This window comes from Salvelinus alpinus, chromosome 8 (assembly GCF_045679555.1).
Source record: "Salvelinus alpinus chromosome 8, SLU_Salpinus.1, whole genome shotgun sequence".
Classification (NCBI taxonomy): Eukaryota; Metazoa; Chordata; class Actinopteri; order Salmoniformes; family Salmonidae; genus Salvelinus; species Salvelinus alpinus.
The window spans coordinates 60,103,011-60,120,896 of NC_092093.1; the positions used below are offsets into that span (position 1 = coordinate 60,103,011).

The window sequence follows — 17,886 nt, forward strand, 5'->3', positions numbered from 1 at the left end:
ATTTCTTTAGGCTTAATTGTCTTAATTTCCATGTTACAAAATACAGTTTAGATTTAGGCTGTAACCTCCGCCTGGTCTCATAGGTGGTAGGCTTTATACAGGATTAGTAACTGTCGCGTTATAACGTGTCCTACCAGGGTACAATCGGAATCCCCTCCCCACACATATTTTATTTATAAGGGGTTATATTGCCCCTCCATCGCAAAGCGTGCTTCAATGATGGGGGTGGTCTCGCGTCATGTGATCCCCAAGCTCCACCGAAGTCCTTTGTTGATGGTGATACACAAAACCTCACTAGGACATTGTCTGGGTAAATTGCTACAACAACACAATATATTTTCGCCTTTGCTGGGATTGTGTTGATGAAGGAGGGACATTTTAACCAAGGATATTTTCCGCTGGGATAAAATAGAGAAAGGCAGGCACGTCAAAGGTAAAGGCGACAGTCAAAATAGCCCATGATCGCACACCCTATCGGTACGACGGTCAGTCGAGCGACCAGTAGAGTCAACCCGACATTTGGTTTATGCAATTTGTGTGCTAAAGTCCGAGATAATGGTGTTTTTTCTATGGCTATCCTGGGAGAAAATCCCCTTTCTGCGTTGGAGATGAAACCTTTTTTTTAGCCGTGGGTGAAACCGTTTGCAAATAACATCGCGTTTTGTTCGTTGGGTGTCCATACACATCTGGTGGATTCGTTGGAATATTTCTGCAATTTGAAAAAAGCATAGGTTAGGAAACATAGGAAACGACAGTGTGTCCATTCTACACATCATTGTAAGCATCATGTCCAGAGGATATCCCCTCTCATCTCACGGACCCTCCGCAGGCCGTTTTCTCTCCTTGGTCCTCTGCCTTTTGGCCGTCTCTACACTGCATGGAGCACAAGCTTCATACTCTCAGAGCAGCGAATGTGTCTCAGGAAAAGGCAAGGGCTGCCTAGGTGAGTATCAACACATTTACTTTATCAGTTCACTTTGACAAAGCAAGTTCTTATAGGGAAATAATTTGGGTTTATCAAACAAATTGTGTTTTTGCTACATAGGACCCTGGAGGTAGGTTATCCTCCTTGCTGAATTAACGCTGATCGGTAATTGGGCATCCTTGACCAGCAGACAAAGAACATCATGCTCACTTAGTCTGAATTAGTCGGAAATACGGCACTGAGTGGTCCTGCTTCATACGCGGAATCACTGTGGATCAATGCATGTTTTTTGAGAAATTAGATTGGATAGGCCTATGTGTATTTGGGGGATGCCTCGATCTGTCCCCTCTGGTGAGGTGCATGCAGGGAAATAATTTCCACCTGTGAACCCCACCCTGGATTGTCCTGCTCTCTTTGGTTGTGTTTCATTATTAAATGGAAACTGCCAGTGCTCAGTTTCCTGGTTATGAGTAATGACTTTTGTTTGTATACAGTGCCATCATTGGTCAAATTGGGGGGTGTGGTTCCACCATCAGGATGATCTGGATGGAAGACAACATTCAGTGTGACTTTCAATCAATCACATTTATTTATAAAGCTCTTTTTACATCATCAGATGTCACAAAGTGCTTATACAGACCCTTATACAAACCCAGCCTAAAACCCCAGACAGCAAGCAATGCAGATGTAGAAGCATGGTGGCTAGGAAAAACTCCCTAGAAAATCCAGGAACCTAAATCAAATCAAAATCAAATCAAATGTTATTGGTCACATACACATGGTTAGCACATGTTATTGGGAGTGTAGTGAAATGCTTGCGCTTCTAGTTCCGACAGTGCAGCAATATCTAACAAGTAATATCTAACAATTCCACAACAGATACCTAATACACACAAATCTAAGTAAAGGAATGGAATAAGAATATATAAATATAAATATATAGATGAGCAATGACAGAGCGGCATAGGCAAGATGCAATAGATGGTACAAAATACAGTATATAATGAGATGAGTAATGCAAGATATGTAAACATTATTCAAGTGGCATTATTAAAGTGACTAGTGTTCCATTTATTAAAGTGGCCTAGGAAGAAATCTAGAGAGGAACCAGATTTGACCTATGATTTGGCCTATGCTTGATGACATTAGAGATGAATGGAAACACAATGTGGATATATTTCCACCCTCTACCTAATCCCAATTGCTCTGAGTGTTCCCATAGCATCTGTTTTAAAAGGAGGCCTATATGTATGGTATTCGTTAAGTAACCTAGGGTTTTACTTTTCATTTCAAAGCATTCCGATTTATAAAGAAGAGCATGTCGGCATAGCTTTCCTGATAAAACCAATAGTCGTTGTTTTCTTCGTGTTAAGCTATTTGTTTACTTTCGCTACTCACCCGATTCACTTCCTTCAATAAACAGAGCCATTCCTTTTCCCCGTGGTACTGGTTGTTCTTCACTGCACATGAAAACAACCTATAATTGGGTGCTGATCAGGCTCAGAAAACCCCATAGCAGATGTGACCTTAGCAACCATAAATCTCCCAGATATAAAGGGTAAAATTCCTTTCAGAATTGAATGGAAAATACAAGCACCATATTTCCTGCCGGTGTGTTTATCTTTTCCATGGTTTTCAGGTTGAGGCATTTAGCTGGATCTAGGTCACACAACTGATAATGTGGGACGTGGATTAAGCTTGACCTGACATTAGACTACTTCTAAAAAAATATCTGACAAAATTTACATTTTGGAGTTAACTGTCCCTTTAAATACAGTGAATTGTGGCATTTCCCCACTTTCTCACTGAGAAACACAGATTTTATTTGTCAAAGCATGCATTGATTGGGTTGAATTCAGTGGAAGCATGGTTGTTGTGAACCTGCACTGCTGCTCTGCTGTAGCCGAGTTGGTAGAGCAGGGTGCTTGCAACAGCAGGGTTGTCCGTTTGATTCCCCACAGGGGACCAGTGAAAATAAAATGTATGCACTCACTACTGTAAGTCGCTCTGGATAAGAGCATCTGCTAAATGACTAAAATGTCTCTGAAGAACAAATATTGGTAAAACAGCAATAATTACCATACTTACATTACTAATGCTTCTATAGTGCTGGTCAGGATCAATATTGTTTGACTGAATTCTAGGCCTGGTCCTGCTCAAATAAAACAAGATGTTATCGGTCACATACACGTGTGTAGCAGATGTTATTGCGGGTGTGGTGAAATGCTTGTAAATGCTCTCTGACTACTACAGTGTTTTGAAGACGTCTGATCCTATACAGTGGTGCTATTTCTTGATTACAGAGGAGTTTTAGGTCAGGACCCGTATTTAAATCGTCTAGCTTCAGGACCCCCAGGGCGTGACTTTAATGAGGAAATTAGCTGTTTGGTCAATAGTCCTTTATGTACAGGGTGACTGAGATGGGGGATAGCTACCTTTATAACAGAGACTGGGACCATTGGTTGAGTAACATTTTTACATTTGAGTAATTTAGCAGACGCTCTTATCCAGAGCATTTTACAGTAGTGAGTAGAGGTCGACCGATTAATCGGAATGGCCATTATTATTATTATTTATTTTTTAAATGTTTTTTAACCTTTATTTAACTAGGCAAGTCAGTTAAGAACACATTCTTATTTTCAAATACGGCCTAGGAACGGTGGGTTAACTGCCTTGTTCAGGGGCAGAACGACAGATTTTTACCTTGTCAGCTCGGGGATTCAATCTTGCAACCTTACGGTTAACTAGTCCAACGCTCTAACCACCTGCCTTACATTGCACTCCACAAGGAGCCTGACTGTTATGCGAATGCAGTAAGAAGCCAAGGTAAGTTGCTAGCTAGCATTAAACTTATCTTATAAAAATCAATCAATCAATCATAATCACTAGTTAACTACACATGGTTGATGATATTACTAGTTTATCTAGCGTGTCCTGCGTTGCATATAATCGATGCGGTGCGCATTCGCGAAAAAGGACTGTCGTTGCTCCAATGTGTACCTAACCATAAACATCAATGCCTTTCTTAAAATCAATACACAAGTATATATTTTTAAACCTGCATATTTAGTTAATATTGCCTGCTAACATGAATTTCTTTCAACTATGGAAATTATGTCACTTCTCTTGCAACAGAGTCAGTGTATATGCAGCAGTTTGGGCTGCCTGGCTCGTTGCGAACTGTGTGAAGACTATTTCTTCCTAACAAAGACAGCCAACTTCGCCAAACGGGGGATGATTTAACGAAAGCGCATTTGTGAAAAAAGCACAATCGTTGCACGACTGTACCTAACCATAAACATCAATGTCTTTCTTAAAATCAATACACAGAAGTATATATTTTTAAACCTGCATATTTAGCTAAAAGAAATCCAGGTTAGCAGGCAATATTAACCAGGTGAAATTGTGTCACTTCTCTTGCATTCATTGCACGCAGATTCAGGGTATATGCAACAGTTTGGGCCGCCTGGCTCGTTGCGAACTAATTTGCCAGAATTTTACGTAATTATGACATAACATTGAAGGTTGTGCAATGTATCAGGAATATTTAGACTTATGGATGCCACCCATTAGATAAAATACGGAACGGTTCCGTATTTCACTGAAAGAATAAATGTTTTGTTTTCGAGATGATAGTTTCCGGATTCGACCATATTAATGACCTATGGATCGTATTTCTGTGTGTTATTATGTTATAATTAAGTCTATGATTTGATAGAGCAGTCTGGTAGGCACCAGCAGGATCGTAAGCATTCATTCAAACAGCACTTTTGTGCGTTTTGCCAGCAGCTCTTCGCAATGCTTCAAGCATTGCGCTGTTTATGACTTCAAGCCTATCAACTCCCGAGATTAGGCTGGTGTAACCGATGTGAAATGGCTAGCTAGTTAGCGGGGTGCGCGCTAATAGCGTTTCAACCGTCACTGAGACTTGGAGTAGTTGTTCCCCTTGCTCTGCATGGGTAATGCTGCTTCGAGGGTGGCTGTTGTCGATGTGTTCCTGGTTCGAGCCCAGGTTGGAGCGAGGAGAGGGACGGAAGCTATACTGTTGCACTGGCAATACTAAAGTGCCTATAAGAACATCTAATAGTCAAAGGTATATGAAATACATATCGTATAGAGAGAAATAGTCCTATAATTCCTATAATAACTACAACCTAAAACTTCTTAGCTGGGAATATTGAAGACTCATGTTAAAAGGAACCACCAGCTTTCATATGTTCTCATGTTCTGAGCAAGGAACTTAAACGTTAGCTTTCTTACATGGCACATATTGCACTTTTACTTTCTTCTCCAACAATTAGTTTTTGTATTATTTAAACCAAATTTAACATGTTTCATTATTTATTTGAGGCTAAATAGATTTTATTGATGTATTATATTAAGTTAAAATAAGTGTTCATTCAGTATTGTTGTAATTGTCATTATTACAAATACATTTTAAAAATCGGCCGATTAATCGGTATCGGCTTTTTTTGGTCCTCCAATAATCGGTACCGGTATCGGCGTTGAAAAATCATAATCGGTCGACCTCTAGTAGTGAGAGCATACATTTTCATACTTTCTTTGTACTGGTCCCCCACAACCCTGTAGTTGCAAGTGACATAGTCTACCAACTGAGCTACACAGGACTGCCTATCAGTAACAGACTGGTCTATTGAGAAGAGGAGCTAATTGTTAGGAATGGCTGATGATAATCTTTGGCCTGGAACTACTTTGCCTCCCATTTGTTCAAAGGTTGGGTTATTAGCCCCTGTGGCGCGTTTACCTGTCTCAAGCTATTGGATTAGCAGCATACTATTGTCTTCCTGTTGTCTTGGGAATAAGACTCTTGGGAATAAGATAACATAAAGCTCCTATTGCAGATCATGTGTGTTGAAAATGGTTCTCTCTCATGGGGACTGGCAACGAGAACAGAAGGGAACTTCAGGTCAAACCTCAGTGCAGTATGATTCCTCCATTCCCATCACCTCTCATTTTCTCTCTCTTTCTTTCCCTCTCTCCTATGTTTCTCTTCCTCTCTCTCTCCGCATCTCTCTCCCTCCCTCCGTCCCCCCCCCCCCACCACCCTCTAAATCTCACAGGCCAGGGTTTTTCCCAATGTGCTGTTAGTTGATAGGAAGGCTAGGAGATAATGCTGTTGACCCCAGGAGGATGTAAATGGCTGCAGTCCAACCTGCCTGGAAGGCTGGGAAGGCCTTCTCACTCCTCCATTACAACTCTGTGTTTACCTTTCCTCCGGAGTCAAACACTCTCCCTCAGGGTGTCCATGAACCTAGAGTTGTTCTAGTACAACAATCATTTTCCACTCCTGCTGTAGTTATCAAAGCTAGGGAAAAAACTAAATATACTGCAACTGCATGTCAACAGGGGGAATTAAACAGTTTACTGAAAGCCTACGGGTTGTACAGCACTGGCTTTGTTTTCACTAAATATCAGGATTACATAACACATAATTCCGTACACATTGTGATGGCATACCTGGCTCTGTGCTGGTAAGCCTACCGTGGCTACCTGAAATCCTCATCAATCCTATCAGTGATGCTTCTTACACATAATGTGCTTCAGCTCCTGATTAAAGATTCTCACATTGCCTTCTCCTCCAATCTTTTCTGGTCAACTATCTAGGTCCCTGTTGATCGTACTTGGCTTTGGACTCCCGTGATCATGTAATGCCAAGGCATTTGTAAATGAGGTCCGAATGACTAGTGGCTAAATTTCTCAGTCCGGTTATACTGGGCAGAGACAGTAGCACAATGCACATTGCACTGTCTTTCTCAATGTGTAGCTAAGCTCTCTCTGTACCAGATCTCTCATTAGTAGACCCATTGACGAAGTGATGAGATTACTACTATTGATGTGTTGTGGTGAAGCAGTCCGGTGGCTACGTGCTGCTAGCGACCCGCATCTTCGCTCTTTTAGTGCCATTGATTTTTGCTTCTTCCTCTGATAAATACTGCCTAGTATGAGAGATGTTCAAGTGTATTTCTGGCTAAAGGGGAAGCTTGTTATTGGCTTTGGAGCTTATACAAGTGATGAAAGTCATTACTGGAAGGAGTGTCTGTGAACTCTTGAGTTGCAAGGAGTTAATTAACTTTGGTTCATACTGGATTTTAGCCTGGAATCCTAACTGATTTACTCCGTTTCATGGTGAAACAAAGCATATTGATTTGGATTCCAGGCTAACTGTATTTAAGGTAAGATACAAATGAGGGAAAATACTGTGTTTGTGTACAAATTTGAGTGGGAAGTTGAGGGTGTGTTATGGAACATGAATTATACAAGCATAGCTATACAGGGTTTCACACTATTTCATATACTCTTAGTAAAAATAGAGCTTAGGCTCAATTATTCATATGTTATTCTCAAAGATAGAAAAGCTATATCACATGGATACTAGTAGCCTACACTAGATACATTGTCAAAAATATTTAGATGGTTTTATTGTAACCTGGAAAATATATCTCTACTTAATCTCTTTGTAAAACAATGGTATTTCATTGCCTTGCTGATAAGAACACCTTTCTGTTTTACAGATGCATCTGAGAAGAAGAGTGACCTGAGAGTGTGTGATGCTGCAACATGTCGTTACGGGGGAACCTGTCGAGAGAACGGGGCTGACCTGAAATGTGTCTGCCAGTTCCATGTAAGTAACACAGTGGGAAAAATGTTATCATGTTCTCTGTTGTGAAATAAGACTGCCATCACTATGAGCAAGAAAGCAAGCAGGAATGGTTTATCCAAATGTGGCACAACCCTTTGCCATCCGTTAGCATGGCATTTGCTTATAAATTATTTCTGAAGTCTATAGGCATTAATAATGTTATATGCGCTTTCAGGTTCCTGTCCTCAGAAATGGTAAGGTCTAGGCTACGATGGTTCAGTAACTCTAAAATCCTACCATTACCCGTTGTGTTCCAGTGCTCTAAGAAGTACATCTCTGTTTGTGGGTCCAACGGAGACACCTTCCAGAATGAGTGCTTCATGAGGAGAGCAGCGTGCAAGCAGCAGAAGTCCATATCACAGGTCTCTGAAGGGGCCTGCTCTACAGGTGAGTGTCAGGATGCAGCAGAAGTCCATATCACAGGTCTCTGAAGGGGCCTGCTCTACAGGTGAGTGTCAGGATGCAGCAGAAGTCCATATCACAGGTCTCTGAAGGGGCCTGCTCTACAGGTGAGTGTCAGGATGCAGCAGAAGTCCATATCACAGGTCTCTGAAGGGGCCTGCTCTACAGGTGAGTGTCAGGATGCAGCAGAAGTCCATATCACAGGTCTCTGAAGGGGCCTGCTCTACAGGTGAGTGTCAGGATGCAGCAGAAGTCCATATCACAGGTCTCTGAAGGGGCCTGCTCTACAGGTGAGTGTCAGGATGCAGCAGAAGTCCATATCACAGGTCTCTGAAGGGGCCTGCTCTACAGGTGAGTGTCAGGATGCAGCAGACAGATCACTTTTTCCTCTCTCTAAACTGTCCCTAGTCATTGCCTTATTACTCATTTAGATTAAGCTGAAACTAACTCATTTTCTATGCTCTAACTCACAGATGGCAGTTCCGGATCGGGTGACGGAGGTATAGTGCTGTAACTTGGTCTTACTTCACTTTAATAAGTTGGACTTGCCAACCCATGTTACAATGTTACAGAAAGAGCTTGCTAAAAATAGCTTGCTAAAAGAAAAGCTTTGCAAATCCAAACACTAATGGAACAATATTAACTTTGTTGACAGCTAACAGCACATTTTTGTTATACTCCTTTCCTACAGATGATGAAGGATCAGGCACAGGCAGAGGGAAAAAGCCTACAAAATGTGGCACCTGCAAGTTTGGAGCAGAATGCGATGTGGACTCTGAGGATATCTTGTGAGTACTTTCTTCTGGAATTATACCCTTTACAGAAAGACTTCACGGTATGTTGCCTATAAAATAAATCAGGCTATGTTTTTTAGAACCTAATTCATACAGGCCCATTTTTGCCACATCCTTTCCAGGAAAAGCTTTCACCATCACAAAGAAATCCATTATGTTTTAGGCAGGTCCTAAGAAACATTATAAGACTAATAACATTTATTTTTATAAGATTAGAATGGCATATTTTGAGTTGAATTATATTACTGGCCTGTGCATCCTATAGGATACATGGCTGTGCCATGCACATGAAATCAAGTTATTTAGTTCAGTAAACAGACAAGACTACCCTGATCACAGTAAACACACATATATTTTACAGTAGGCTAAGAATATAATTAAATATAACAGAATAAAATACAAATAATGCTTTTCCCATACAACTTGCATCACACAACGGCAGCGTGTGGAACTGCTGTCAAATAAAGAAAGGTGATATTTTGAAACTGAACCCATGCTTTTATTATCCACGTTTTGTATTTTTCCTGACCTCACTCCGCTTTGTTAGGGAGCAGGTGTAGTGTCTTACATTGAGAGTATCTTCATCACGATACCAAAATAATATCTATCTATTGTATATTTTCAAAAGCATGTGAATTTCATGTTTATATTTCACAAACTTTGCAGGCTTTTGGAGTTGCTCAAGCAAAATAATAGACCTACAGTTGATTTAGGCTACATTACAGCATGCTAAATGTTTCTGATCAGTGCTAGACCTACAGTTGATTTAGGCTACATTACAGCATGCTAAATGTTTCTGATCAGTGCTAGACCTACAGTTGATTTAGGCTACATTACAGCATGCTAAATGTTTCTGATCAGTGCTAGACCTACAGTTGATTTAGGCTACATTACAGCATGCTAAGTGTTTCTGATCAGTGCTAGACCTACAGTTGATTTAGGCTACATTACAGCATGCTAAATGTTTCTGATCAGTGATAGACCTACAGTTGATTTAGGCTACATTACAGCATGCTAAATGTTTCTGATCAGTGATAGATGAGCTATACCACCTCCACTTATCTGCCCAGCCAGAGAATTAACCAAATATATAGACGGATGGATATTCAGTGAAGCAAAATCACATTGATTGATTTAGACAAGTCACAGGATTTTGGTCAGGAGAAGGCCTAGGCCACTAAGCGACTATGAGTGAAGAGAAAAATGATCCACTTGTTAAGTTACATAACATGCAGGCAAAATGTTCTGACCAGTGCTAATGAATGAACCAACTAGACAAGGTGATCATGAGCAGCACTCACCTCAACTTAGCTAACATTTCCACAGCCTAATTGTTGCCTAACTAATATCCAAATGGAGAATATTATGACATTGATTGATCTCCACACTTGTCTCAAAGCAGCACAAAACGCTGCTGAAATAGTTGCTATTGCTTCAAATGTATTATAACAATTAGATGACTTTTGGAGTTACAGTAACCAATAATTTGATGCCTTCAATTGCATTAGCCTACTTTATTCCAGTATTTTCTGTCATTCAGTAATATTTATTCCCACAGTAATTATTTATGGATCCATCCAGTTGTGGTTAAGAAAACAGTGTGTGTGGTGACATGCCTCGCAAAGTTTACAACTGCCAGGAGGATAGTAGTAACGGGCGCTGCCTAGCAACCAGAGCATAGTGCGCGCCAATGCCGCCTCAGCATTACGGCTACATTTCATACTAAGCCATAGGCAGAACTTTATCACAATCATGGCTAGGTCGGTTTGCGGAAATAAAAGTTTCGGCTTTGATACCGGCAACACTGTTCAGATATAAAGAAAAGGTGGAAAAAAGTTGGTGGGATGCTAAAGTTGTTGGAAAAACGTATTGGTTTTAAAGGTATGTTATTGTGCAACCAGTAGTTTCTGAAAGGGGGACTTCTTTATTTGGGTCCCAATTATCTGAATCCTTAGCGACCGCTAGTCCTCCTTTCAAATCTTCTGTTATTTTCTCCATATACTGGGGTCCTGGGTTGTCACATTCCATTCCGTTTGATTGATGGTGTATGTTTAGAGCTTTCAATGTTGCAGTGTTCATACAGTGTTCATACAGTGTTCATACCGTGTTAATACAGTGTTAATACAGTGTTAATACAGTGTTCATACAGTGTTAATACAGTGTTCATATAGTGATCATTAAACAGATGTTTATATAAATGTTTTCTTCGACACCCAGGTGCATGTGCAACATTGACTGCAGTGGCCATAATGACAACCCGGTGTGTGGAACAGACGGAAACTCCTACAGTGCCCCCTGTCACGTAAGAGAGGCATCGTGCTTGAAGCAAGTGAAGATTGACGTGAAGCATCTGGGGAGATGTCCAGGTAATGCCACATTTTCATCTTAAAATCTAATTTAGAAACATGTAATTTCATGTCCAATATACTGCATTTACCCTGCATTGCATTGAATTATTATATTGTATTGTGTTATAAAGAGGATTATTTTAGGGGGGGAAAACATTGGGCTTTTGATGGATTTCATTTATTTTTCACAGTCTCAAGGAAAGAGAACAAATCACAATTTTTAGTGTAGATGATATAATGCCTTCATGTTGAATACAATGTCCTAGATATCCTCCCCTGTGTTTCTGTTGCCAGTCCTGATATTCCTGATGCGTAGTTTGTTAATATAAACATCCCTCCTTCCAAGTCATGACTTTCCCCTGCATCACTCTACACAGCCAGTAAACTATATGATGGCTAGTTAATGTCAAACTCTGATGCCTCTGTTGTGAACACAGGAAGAGCAATTCAAATATGATCCCCACTCCAATTGGTTGATCGATTCTCACTAGGACCGTGCACTATGCTATGCTACAGTATACGGTGATGGCTAAGTCTATTAGGTTCACCCCTACTTACAACAGCTTTGTACATGGGGATAGCTAAGTCTATTAGGTTCACCCCTACTTACAACAGCTTTACACATGGGGATAGCTAAGTCTATTAGGTTCTGTGAGGGAAATTTCTGTTAAACCTTGCTGATGCTTGTATACTCAAAGATCTTTCCTTAAACTGAATTGCTTAAGGCATTAAGGTTGAGATTGTTAAAGAAACTTGATCACATAAGATAGAAATGTGTGTGCACTAATATCGGCCTGTTTCACCCTGTCTTGTGTGTTCAGTATAGGAACCTAACTAGGGAAGTAGGTCCCTATGGTTCGTTCTGTGTGCACAGCCAAGAGCTGACCGGCGTGACCTATGGTTTCCTATTAGTCAGAAGAGAATGAACTGGTTCCTCTTAATCTCTGAAAGCAGAGCAAAGTGTTGTATCCCGCACACCATTGATAAAGCTGTTGTCCTGGTATTAGCCTGTTGCTGAGCGAATGGTTGTGTATGTGTAGGTGTGTATGTGTGAAACCATCTATCATCTGGGCAGACAACAAAAGGTGCTTGCTGGCTAATGTATGAGGAACTATGTCTAGAGTGATTTCCTGTTTCTCCACACATGTACACACAGATCACGTGTTTTGTATATGCTTGCATAAGACAGCCTGATTATATAAGGTTCCTGCACTTCTTGTGTCATTGAGCTCTGACCTTCCACCTCAGAGTGTAGGGTCGACCAGCTCCATTATTGCAATTCTTAACAAAAATAAAGGTTGATTGTTTGAAGAAATAACAAGGTCTCTCTTCATTAATTAGAATTTACACGACAGTTCATCCCTACTTATAACAGCTTTATACATGGTGATAGCTAAGTCTATTAGGTTCACCCCTACTTATAACAGCTTTATACATGGTGATAGCTAAGTCTATTAGATTCACCCCTACTTATAACAGCTTTATACATGGTGATAGCTAAGTCTATTAGGTTCACCCCTACTTATAACAGCTTTATACATGGTGATAGCTAAGTCTATTAGGTTCACCCCTACTTACAACAGCTTTATACATGGTGATAGCTAAGTCTATTAGGTTCACCCCTACTTATAACAGCTTTATACATGGTGATAGCTAAGTCTATTAGGTTCACCCCTACTTATAACAGCTTTATACATGGTGATAGCTAAGTCTATGTTTCTCCATTCTTATTAGAAAATCAGTTTAAAGCCATTTCTCCAATGTAGTTCTTTATCTGAGTGCGATGCCATACCACACAAAAAATGTCCCTATTTGAAATTTGTCCCAAAATCTAGATCTAAAATATCAATTTACACAAATAATGAACTGTTTTGTCCCACATATGGAATGAATCTAAACTTGAATAGAATGCATCCCACCGTGGAAACCTAATAACTAGTTATGGCTGTTCCAATATTCCTATAGTATTCCTATAGTGGGATTTCACGTTGTATACAACCATGGTGATATTATTGGCAACCATGGTGATATTATTGGCAACCATGGTGATATTATTGGCAACCATGGTGTTATTACATTCATTCCCAGATAGTAATTGTTGTGCATAGCCTGATATGTGTTTTAACAACATTTGTCATGTGACCCCTATGTACAGTACGTGTCTATCTCTTCTTAAATCAGTTGCGAGGCATTTCTGCTGACGGTGCAGTTGGCCAATTGTTGCAGGAGGGCCATTAAATGCAGTGAAGCTGAAGCATGCCTGTGTCACCCTACATCCCAACAGGCCAAATTCCCCTCAAGTTAAACCCAGCCACTCACCACTTATCTGTCATTTGTTTCATTTGGTAATGCAAATGAGCATTGCAAATGATTCCATGCATTACAATAACTGTCTGTCAGAGTTACCAGCAGCCTCCTACGGCGACTGGCCAAAATAGAAACCCGCCATACCCCTCACATTGTGTCTATGGTCGTCTTATTGTCAATGAGCATCCTAAACAGTACTGTAGGTTATTAATTTGTTATAGAAATGGTAGGTATCTTACTTGTACAAAATCCACATCATATAACTGGTTTGTTGATCAACCAAATTTATTTTTATGATGATGCTAGCTTACTGCAATTGCAAATGTTGGACATGTACTATATTAGAGTCAAAATAGTATTTATATTCTATTCTTGAGGTGGAGCTGAAATGTATGTAAATGACTATCTCTATCAAGCCAGCACTGAGTAATGGGATGAGACCATAATGTGACCGTGCCACCGCTTGCTCCAGGCATAAAAATAATGTGGGGGCAGTTTTCAGGCCTCTTATGATCAGTCGTATAATCCTTATGATTACGGTTCTCCAACTCCAAGAACATAGAGCTGGAACACTGATTCCCTGAGTCACTCCAATTCAATTTCTCTTCAACTTCTTACAGTAGAAAAACTATTTCTAAGGTAGCCTAATGAATTATTTCACATTTAAAATGCTGCTATCCCTTAAAGGGGAAGTAGATAAAGGGCCTTGTTGAAATACTGGGCGATGTCTGTGTTGCACTCACAAATATGTGTCTTGTTTTCAGAAAAAGGGCAGAAAAAAGACAAAGACGATGGTAGCAAAAGCAAGACTGATCTTTTTGGTAAGGTTGCTCCCATTTACCACACTCCGTTATGATGTTGTTATGGTAGATGATTTATCTCTCAGACCACGGTTCATGTTGTCTATATGGGAATAGTGATGTTATGCTGAATATTACAAATAATATTTCTGCTCGACGATACATTTCAGTTATATTTGATTTGCAAATGATGACAAGGCCTAGCTCACTCATTAAAATGTATATAAACAATATCAATGACCGCGATTTTCTTTATACCTTTAAAGACACGGCAGACATAGGGGAGGATAGAGCTTATGGAGAGATCCCCACCCCCTGCACAGAGGACTACGCCAACTTCTGTGAACACGGCCAATGTGAAATCAAGTATAGCATCCCCACGTGCCGGTAAGATAATGTGGTGTCCTTTTTTTTTTTACTTACCTGCATATCGTCGCTGTCGAATGAAAACCTTGTAACTACATTTTTACAAATGTAAACATTTATTCAAAATAGTGTCTTATGTTTCATAATTGTATGTTTGTTAATGGGAAAATATGACTGTTTTTTCTGTTTTGAAGATGATGTTTTCATCTGACAGCAACGATGTGTTCTGTGTGTCTTTTTTCTTAGTTCATAGGTAATTACTGTGTGTGTGTCATTTCTTAGTGAACACCTGGTAATTTCTGTATCATGAGATTAAGTGCTACCTGGTTGCTTGACTTCTCAGGTGTGATTCAGGCTACACTGGCCAGCAGTGTGAGGAGATCCAAGACTTCAACATCCTGTACGTGGTTCCCAGTGGACAGAAACTCCACTACGTTCTCATAGCGGCCATCATCGGAGCCGTACAGATCGCCATCATCGTCGCCGTTGTCATGTGTTTCACAAGGTGGGTGTGTTCTCCAAAGTGACCTATGTGATCTTATTAGCACATTTCTGATAGGCTTATAAAAGACAGAAACATGTAATCTGTTTATGTCATTTTTGTAAACAACATACAGTAGCATGATTTTGAAGACACTACGCCAAATGTGTGTCACTTGACAAAAGTGTATTCATACATACTATGCTAATTTTGTAATTCATTTCATATGTCTTTAAGTTCTACAGTTCAGAATGCTGTACTTTGAGGGGCAGTCAAAATGTAGAGTTTGTTTTTATTCATTTTTTTCCCTTTTTAAAATAGGAGGTGTCCCAAAAACCAGAGGGGACGAAGATAAACGCAACACCTGGGACATTTTCCCTCTGGGACATTTTCCCTCTGGGACATTTTCCCTCTGGGACATTTTCCCTCTGGGACTTCATCCAGGATGATGTAGCTGTTTGTTATTTTTTTATTTTAATGCATTTTGGATTGCACCTCATGGATCGCATTTTGATATCTGTTGTTTAGTGCCTCCTTTATTTTGAATGGACATTTATAATTTTTTTTATAATGGGGCCTTATTTTTCTCTCCCCTATGGACATATGCAGCTCTTGATGCTTTTTTTGTCAGACTGCTGCATTATAATTTTTTTCAACGGGCAGAAAAAGGACAGCTATTTTTATCTGATCATCCAATGTTTGCAAGGTGGTGGTGGTGGTAGCTTTAGGCACACAAACCTTGGACACCTAGCTTCAGCTTTAGTGACTTTCTCTCAGTACATTTTACTTCTTTGTTTATGTTTTGTTTTTACAAAATTCAACGATATACCAAATGCAGTTTTCTATAAATGAGGTATAAGCTGATGTGTACAGTTTGTTTTGGTTACTTTTCAATATACCATTCCGGGGATGGAACACTTTTTCCCACTAGGTACTAATTTAAATGTTTTTATATATAATTTGTCGTTTTTGATGTTCTGATGTTGTTTGTATTATTGTTAATGAAATAGTTGTAAACATATTTGATTGTAGATTCTGTATATTGCATGAGCTGTGAAAATGTGTTTAGTGATGTCGTTTGTGGTATTAAAATATCTGTGTTCCAAACACTCATGTTGTCTTCATATGAGTACAAATAGTTCAATTACAGAACCAGAATAAGTCTGTAGTTATATTCATGTAATGTTATTGTGAGATTGTAATATTGTTACAGTAATAATGGGTTAATGTCAAACCCGACTCATTTTTCAGATAGAGTACATAACACAATATTATTACATACAGTGGGGAGAACAAGTATTTGATACACTGACGATTTTGCAGGTTTTCCTACTTAGAAAGCACGTAGAGGTCTGTAATTTTTATCATAGGTACACTTCAACTGTGAGAGACGGAATCTAAAACAAAAATCCAGAAAATCACATTGTATGATTTTTAAGTAATTAATTTGCATTTTATTGCATGACATAAGTATTTGATACATCAGAAAAGCAGAACTTAATATTTGGTACAGAAACCTTTGTTTGCAATTACAGAGATCATACGTTTCCTGTAGTTCTTGACCAGGTTTGCACACACTGCAGCAGGGATTTTGGCCCACTCCTCCATACAGACCTTCTCCAGATCCTTCAGATTTCGGGGCTGTCGCTGGGCAATACGGACTTTCAGCTCCCCCCAAAGATTTTCTATTGGGTTCAGGTCTGGAGACTGGCTACGCCACTCCAGGACCTTGAGATGCTTCTTACGGAGCCACTCCTTAGTTGCCCTGGCTGTGTGTTTCGGGTAATTAATTACTTAAAAATCATACAATGTGATTTTCTGGATTTTTGTTTTAGATTCCGTCTCTCACAGTTGAAGTGTACCTATGATAAACATTACAGACCTCTACATGCTTTGTAAGTAGGAAAACCTGCAAAATCAGCAGTGTATCAAATACTTGTTCTCCCCACTGTATGTGCATATTACATAATACACACAATATTATTCTGATTCTGAGAACTACACTGGTTATTGGGTTACTTGCAGTGCTGGGTAAGCTACTCTGAAAATATAGTTTACCAAGCTACCAATTACTTCACACTGGAAGAAGTTAAGCTAGCCTAAAGCTCCCCTTAAGAAAAACATAGTTTACCAAGCTACCAATGACTTCACACTGGAAGAAGTTAAGCTAGCCTAAAGCTCCACTTAAGAAAAATATAGTTTACCAAGCTACCAATGACTTCACACTGGAAGAAGTTAAGCTAGCCTAAAGCTCCTCTTAAGAAAAATATGGTTTACCAAGCTACCAATGACTTCACACTGGAAGAAGTTAAGCTAGCCTAAAGCTCCCGTTAGAAAAATATAGTTTACCAAGCTACCAATGACTTTACACTGGAAGAAGTTAAGCTAGACTAAAGCTCCCCTTAAGAAACATATAGTTTACCAAGCTACCAATGACTTCACACTGGAAGAAGTTAAGCTAGCCTAAAGCTCCCCGTTAGAAAAATATAGTTTACCAAGCTACCAATGACTTCACACTGGAAGAAGTTAAGCTAGACTAAAGCTCCCCTTAAGAAACATATAGTTTACCAAGCTACCAATTCCTTCACACTGGAAGAAGTTAAGCTAGCCTAAAGCTCCCCTTCAGAAAAACATAGTTGACTTAACTAACGTTACTTTGAAAAAGTAGTTCACTACATCCAAACTACTATGTGATAAATTATCACATCAAATTCTGAAATGTCATAGACTGCAAATTGCAATAACAGATCACTCTGCAGTTTTTTTTGCCCATTTCACCTATTAAATACCAAAACTATGATT

General features: G+C 39.6%; 1 protein-coding gene across 1 annotated transcript; it reads left to right on the forward strand.

Annotated features, from left to right (window-relative positions):
* Positions 1-212: 212 nt before the first annotated feature.
* On the forward strand, positions 213-16,193 carry tmeff1b (transmembrane protein with EGF-like and two follistatin-like domains 1b). Its single transcript, XM_071414400.1, has 10 exons — positions 213-943; positions 7,459-7,568; positions 7,844-7,973; positions 8,462-8,488; positions 8,680-8,776; positions 11,000-11,148; positions 14,202-14,258; positions 14,504-14,624; positions 14,947-15,108; positions 15,406-16,193. The coding sequence occupies exons 1-10, from the start codon at positions 787-789 to the stop codon at positions 15,437-15,439; spliced, it is 1,044 nt and encodes a 347-aa protein (XP_071270501.1). The 5' UTR covers positions 213-786; the 3' UTR covers positions 15,440-16,193.
* Positions 16,194-17,886: the final 1,693 nt, after the last annotated feature.